General features: G+C 59.6%; 1 protein-coding gene across 5 annotated transcripts in view; it reads left to right on the top strand.

The window, feature by feature from the left end:
* Positions 1 to 5053, top strand: part of AGAP1 (ArfGAP with GTPase domain, ankyrin repeat and PH domain 1) — a 540592-nt gene extending 535539 nt beyond the window's left edge. For all 5 annotated transcript variants that reach the window (XM_056820098.1, XM_056820097.1, XM_056820096.1 and 2 more), the window contains 2 exons: positions 2584 to 2839; positions 3552 to 5053. In XM_056820098.1, the coding sequence (XP_056676076.1) occupies positions 2584 to 2839; positions 3552 to 3755 (460 nt within the window). In that variant the 3' untranslated portion in view covers positions 3756 to 5053. The remainder of the gene's footprint in view (positions 1 to 2583; positions 2840 to 3551) is intronic.
* Positions 5054 to 6349: the final 1296 nt, after the last annotated feature.

Below are 6349 nucleotides of genomic sequence, written 5' to 3'. Positions count from 1 at the left end.
CAGGAAGTGATGCAAAACTAATCCACATTTACTGGGGAAGAATTTGTTTGCCTAAGTATTTAAAAACAGATTAGGGCTAACCTGACACTAGATTACCAGGACTAATGTCAACAGGGTTGGGAGGTGTAAACAGTCCCTTTCTTTGGGGACTCCGGTGTTGGCTAATGAGTTTTTTCCTGGGCTCTTTGGGGGGGGCTGGTCTGGACACCCGCTTGCCCCGTGGAGGTCCTGGCTGTGAGCACAGAGAGCCCCCGGGCCCTGGTGTGCAGCCCACTTCTGCTGGCTGCCATTTTTAGCTAGGAGGATTTTCCCCTCCTTCACCATCACCATGAAATAATTGTGGGATTCCTAATTGCTCGAGCGGGGACGGGGTTGTTGGACTTTGCTAGACACTCTTCTTCTGGCTTGCCAATTTGAAGGGCAACTTGAAAAGGCCAAGCCTGTTCTTTGAAAAATGCTGACGTGCTTTGTCTCGAGAGTGATACTGTACGGCCCCTGTTTGAGAAGTGGTGAGCTTTTCTGTTTGAAGTCGGGCTTTCTTCCCTGCCTCCTCCTTTGAGGGACCAAAATGAGCAGAATTCCTCAGTGTGCAGTGGCCAAGAGAGGCAGCAAAGGACCCGCCTTTGAGTCCCAGCTCCATCACTTCCTGAGGCAAGTCCGCCAGACCTTTCTCTGCCCCAGTTTCCCCATCTGTAAACAGAGGGGGCGGCCTACCTAATGGCCTTACCTGGGATTCTCCGAATTTCCGGATGCTCCGGATGGGCTCAGCAATCCATCCCTGTTCTTCCCCTTTCTGAGCACTTAGCACCCGGCTTGGAATCCCGCTGCCCCTCCAGGCTTCTCCCAGTGCCGTAGCTCGCCCAGAACTCCTTCCCCCAACGTTTGCTTCAGCCCCATCCTGAGCGCCCCTGCCCAGGCATCTTGGAGATCTCCTGCCCCCATGCAGAGTCAGAGGGTCCCAGAGATCATCTGAAGAACCCCGAGTCGTCGCTCTAGCGCTAGACACGATCTCAACATCATCTGATTCCTCCCCCTTCTCCCCATTTCTTCTTCAGATGAAGAAACTGAAACTTTTAAGAGTTAGGGCAGGGGCCCCCAAACTGCCCCCCCTGCCACTCACCCAGCCCCCACCGCACTTCCGGAAGGGGCACCTCTTTCACTGGTGGTCAGTGAGAGGAGCACTGAATGTGGCGGCATCACTCACAGACAGGACTACCTCCAGTGACGTCATCCTTTGTGTGGCGCCTTGTTCGGAGAGTCACTGAAGGAGAAGGAGGCGCCGCACAAAGGATCTGTGGCTGCACATGGTGAGCGGCGGTCTGGGGGAGGGGATTCCGCACTGTGTATCCTGCTGCCCGGCATAGTGGTGGCGGTGATGGGCTGTGCGAGGTGGGACAGGCCCATCCCAGGCAGCGCCGCAGCCTCCGCCATCCCAGGCAGCACCGCAGCCTCCGCCATCCCAGGCAGCGCCGCAGCCTCCGCCATCCCAGGCAGCGTGTACAGCTTGGTTCAGTTTCTTTACAGTCCGGCCCTCCGGCGGTCTGAGGGACGGAGCCCTGAGCTAGGGGGACTCTAGTCCAGCCCTCTCGTTTTACAGATGAGAAAACTGAGGCCTGGAGAGCCTGAGATCACGCGGGTTTCGGCCCCAGGCCCCAGCGCCACACTGTTCCTCTCCTCTCCTCCCTCCCACTTCCCCAGAGGACAACCCTGGTCCCCTCCCTCACTACTCGGCGTGGGGCTCACCCTGTGCTTGCCAAGCAGGCCTGGGAGAAGCCGAGGGGAGGCCGCTCTCTGCGTTTCCTGCCTTGGAACATCCCGGCCACGTGCAGAAACTATGCTTTTGGGTGTGACCCGGGCAGCCACAAACCCTGGGGAAAGGCAGGCGGCCTTAGGCTGGATCCAGGTGCCCTGAGCGGGGCTGAAAGAGGCCGGGGCCCCTGCAGGGAGGGGCCTGGGAGACCCTCACAGCCCTGTGGGGAAGAGTGGAACCCGCCGTCGGGACTAGGGCCCTTTTTAGGAAGGCGACGTGTTTCTTTATTAGAATAGAAGCCTCTGGAGGGCAGAGACAGTCTCACTTTCGTATAGGGTCCCCAACCCCTAGCCCAGTAACTGGCACATAGTAGGCGCTTCACATATATCCTTTCCCTTCTGCTTTTTTTATTCTGAATTTGATGCACCTCAAGAAGCATTAAGAATTCGATCCTCGGTGTCATCTCTCTAGGGGAAGCTCCTTTCGCCATTGTGGGTGGGTACTCCCTCTGCAGATTTAGATCGATGCCTAAATGAGGAGAGGTGGGGGGGGGGCTCTGGCAGGACTCGAACCTGAGTCTTCCGGGCTCCAAACAAAGGAAGACTGTAACGGAAACACAGCGCCTCTCTCTTCCGGAGATGGAGCTTGTTCCTTCACCGCATGTTAGTTAAACCCATCCGGCACCTCGGGCTCGCCCCCGAGCACCCAGCAAGCGGTTTTTTGGTCAGTCATTCACATAAAAAGCAGAGCAGTTTGCCTCGCAGGGGCCCGCTTCCCCCTCCCTCATCACGCACCGCCTTTCCCGCTGTGCTAACCCAACTCTGCTCTCCCAGGGAAGAGAAGGAACGGTGGATCCGAGCCAAGTACGAGCAGAAGCTCTTCCTGGCCCCCCTCCCGTGCCTGGAGCTCCCCCTGGGCCAGCACCTGCTCAGGGCCACCGCCGACGAGGACTTGCGGACTGTCATCCTGCTCCTGGCTCACGGGTCCCGGGAAGAAGTGAACGAGACGTGCGGGGAGGGCGACGGGCGCACGGCTCTCCACCTGGCCTGCCGCAAGGGCAACGTGGTTCTCGTTCAGCTGCTGATTTGGGTGAGTGTCCGGCGGGCCGGGGATGGGGGGGTCGGCTAACGTTCGGGGCTTTGGGGAAGGTCCCTCCAGGCTCGGGGCCTCAGTTTCCCCATCTGTAAAGCGAGAGGTGCCTTCCCACTCCACGTCTGATTCTGCGAAGTGTGTTCTCAGGCCTCGTTTCTTTCCTTTCTTTCCCTTTTTAGTGGAGTTTCTCCCCAGGCCCTTGTGTGTCCGTGTGTCTTTCTGTGTGTCCGGGTGTCTGTCCATGTGTCTGTGTGTCCATGTGTCTGTGTGTCTGTCCGTGTGTCCATGTGTCCGTGTGTCTGTCCATGTGTCTGTGTGTCTGTCCATGTGTCTGTGTGTCTGTTTGTCTGGTCTGTCCGGGTGTCCGTGTGTCTGTCCATGTGTCTGTGTGTCCGTGTGTCTGTCTGTGTCTGTCCGTGTGTCTGTCTGTCTGTGTCTGTCCGTGTGTCTTTCTGGGTGTCTGTCCGTGTGTCTGTGTGTCCATGTGTCTGTCTGTCTGTGTCTGTCCAGGTGTCTGTCCGTGTGTCTGTGTGTCCAGGTGTCTGTGTCTGTCCGTGTGTCTTTCTGGGTGTGTGTCTGTGTGTCCGGGTGTCTGTCCGGGTGTCTGCGTGTCCCGGAGCCCTCCTCCGGATGGTGCTGGGCTCGGCCGGGCGGGTGTGGGGCCGCTCTCTCCCCGACCGCCTCACCGTGGCGTCTCTTGTCTCCGCAGTACGGCGTGGACGTCATGGCTCGGGATGCCCACGGAAACACGGCGCTGGCCTATGCCCGGCAGGCCCCGAGCCAAGAGTGCGTCGACATCCTCCTGCAGTACGGCTGTCCCGATGAGCGCTTCGTCCTCATGGCGACGCCCAACCTGTCCCGGAAAAACAACAACCGGAACAACAGCAGCGGCCGAATGCCCACCATCCTCTGAGTTGGGAGCCCCCGCCGTCCCTCGGTGCGCCCTCGGCGCCCTCTCCTCGAACTCGAGCCCGCGCCTGTCGCGAGGTCCCGCCCCGCCCGCCCCACGCCCTCCCGCCTTGCCGTCCTCCCCTCCCCCGACCCCCACTGAAAATGGAAACCTGGACCGGGCCGAGGAGGCGGAGGGGCCCCCACGGGGGGGGGGGGTGGGGGGGGCACGCCGGCGCGGCCCCTTCCGCAGACCGTCCGGGCAAGGGATGGGGAGAGGGGGGAGGGGGGAGGGAGGAAGAGGAGGCAGGAGGAAGAAGAACTGCCAGCGAAGCACATCAGTACTTGGCGGCTCCCGCTCGGAACCCGGATCTGGCCGCCTCCGCCGGCGAGCTTGACGACATAAATCAGAAGCAAGCACAGAGTTTGTCAGGTTTGAAGCCCCGATGATGGTGTGTGTCAAATCAGTTGTAGCTAATCTGTCCAGGGAGAATACGGGCTTCATTACACTTGTATAGTCGAGCTCGTGCAGCATTACCGCTGTTTAATAGGACATGATTAGTCATCACGGAGAGAAAAGCAGATTAGCTGAGAAGGTAGTTACTGGGCACGCTTGGCTGCGCGCTGGATGGGCCGGCCAAGCTCCTCCGAGCGAGCCCGCGCCGCCCGCGCCCGCCGAGCCCTCCTTCCTCCGCGCGCTGTCATAATTGAGGATCTCTTTCATTTTTCAGCCCACAGAGAGGCAGCGGTGGGGGCGGGGGCACCGCGAGCTCCTAGGAGGGGCGCCCAGGACGGAGATCGCGAGCCGGAGGCCGAGGAGAAGGCTTCCCCCCCAGCCCAGAGACAGAGAGGGAGGGAGGGAGGCAGACAGACACACACACACACACAGACAGGCAGGAAGGCAGGCAGACAGGCAGACAGACAGACAGACAGACAGGCAGACAGACAGACCGACAGGCAGGAAGGCAGACAGACAGGCAGGCAGGCAGGAAGGCAGGAAGACAGGCAGGAAGGCAGGCAGACAGGCAGACAGACAGACAGGCAGGAAGGCAGACAGACAGACAGACACACACAGACAGGCAGGAAGGCAGACAGACAGACAGACAGGCAGACAGACAGACAGACAGACAGGCAGGAAGGCAGACAGACAGACAGGCAGGCAGGCTCGGGGGTTGTTCTCTTCTGTCCTTCGGCCCAGGTGGGGGTGTCCGATTCAGGGGTCCCTCTCATGCTGTGTTGCCTAAGTTATACAGATTTTTGTATTGTGTCTTTAGATAAGTGTAAAATCTATTTGAATAAAAAAACGTTCACCAAATGCATCGATTTCTGTGCAGATGGCCGGCCCCCGTTTGGAAAGTGGCCTGCGTGTGAGCGCACGGCGGGGCCCCTGGACGGGGCGGGAGGGCTCCGGGTCTGTTTGGCGTGTTCGCGGAAGGTCTGGCAGGGAGATGGGCCGTCTGTGCGTTTCCTAAGCGATGGCGCGACTCTGGTTAGCAACCTCGCGAAGGAGACGGGCCGCTTTTCCAGGTGTGCCTCCCTTTGGCCATGGAGACAAAGAGGCGGCTCATAAGGGAAGACTCCGCTGGCTCGCCTGAACAGCTCCAGGCACTTGGGAAAGCAGGAGGAGCCTCCCTGGCCTCCCTTCCTGGAGACATGGCCTCTCCCATCCTGGAAAGGGCCTATTCTTTTTCCATGATGCCTCCTTCATACCATGGCCGCCATGTTGTTCCAGGATTTGCCATTGGGGTTGGCTGCGCTGGGCTCTTCCTGGGCCCGGCCCACCTCACAGGCAGGCTCTGGGGAGTAGGAAGGCGGAGGGAGACGAGGTCTGTGGCTGTGGAAGGGGCAGTCGGGCCTGAACCCGAAACTGGACAGCCAGGTCACTCCCAGAGCCCTGACGTGAGCCGTTGGCCTGTTAACTTGGGGTTTGGGAGGTTCAGGCGGCTTCTCTTGTTTATTCTTCTCTTCCTTCCTCAAGAAACAAGTCAGAGCAAACCTTCAAGCCCTGAGCGGGGTGTCCGTTTGAATCAAGGATCTAAATCCATTTTCTCTCCGAATGGCGGCATCTAGAACAAGAGGAGGAGGAAGAGGGTCCCCGGCGGTCCACACTCACTCCCGCAGGCGCTCCTCCCACTGTGGGTGCCGTCACTTAGCGTCGTGTCTCCCTCGTGCCGGAGCTTCTCCTGGAACGTCGTCACTGTTCACGGAGGTTGGCTGCAATAGGCCGAAGGGAGGGGTCTTGTGGGGGTCTCGTTCGCGTCTGTTCCTCAGGACGAAGCCGGAGCATCTTCCCTGTCCACAGCCCCCCCTTGGCCCCCCCTTTTCACAAAGACAAGGAAGGACTGAAGGCAGGAAGCTGGTCCTGGAGATCGCGGTTAGAACATTGATTTCCACGCCTGACGGGAGCAAACGGACAGATGAGTCAAAACACCTAACCAGGGACAAGCAGAGATTGTGGGGAGGAGGGAGAAGAGCAAAGCAGGGGGAGAGACGGCCCCCACCCCCCGCTGGAAGTGGGCGGCCAACGAATGAGTGTCCCGCCTCTGAGTGGATGGATCCCCGGGTCCCAGGAGGTTCACGCCAGCCTCTCCCTGTTCGGGGTACGGCGACCACCAAGGA

The sequence above is a fragment of the Monodelphis domestica genome, chromosome 2 (genome assembly GCF_027887165.1).
Source record: "Monodelphis domestica isolate mMonDom1 chromosome 2, mMonDom1.pri, whole genome shotgun sequence".
Taxonomy (NCBI): Eukaryota; Metazoa; Chordata; class Mammalia; order Didelphimorphia; family Didelphidae; genus Monodelphis; species Monodelphis domestica.
This window is presented reverse-complemented; position numbering and strand designations above follow the sequence as displayed.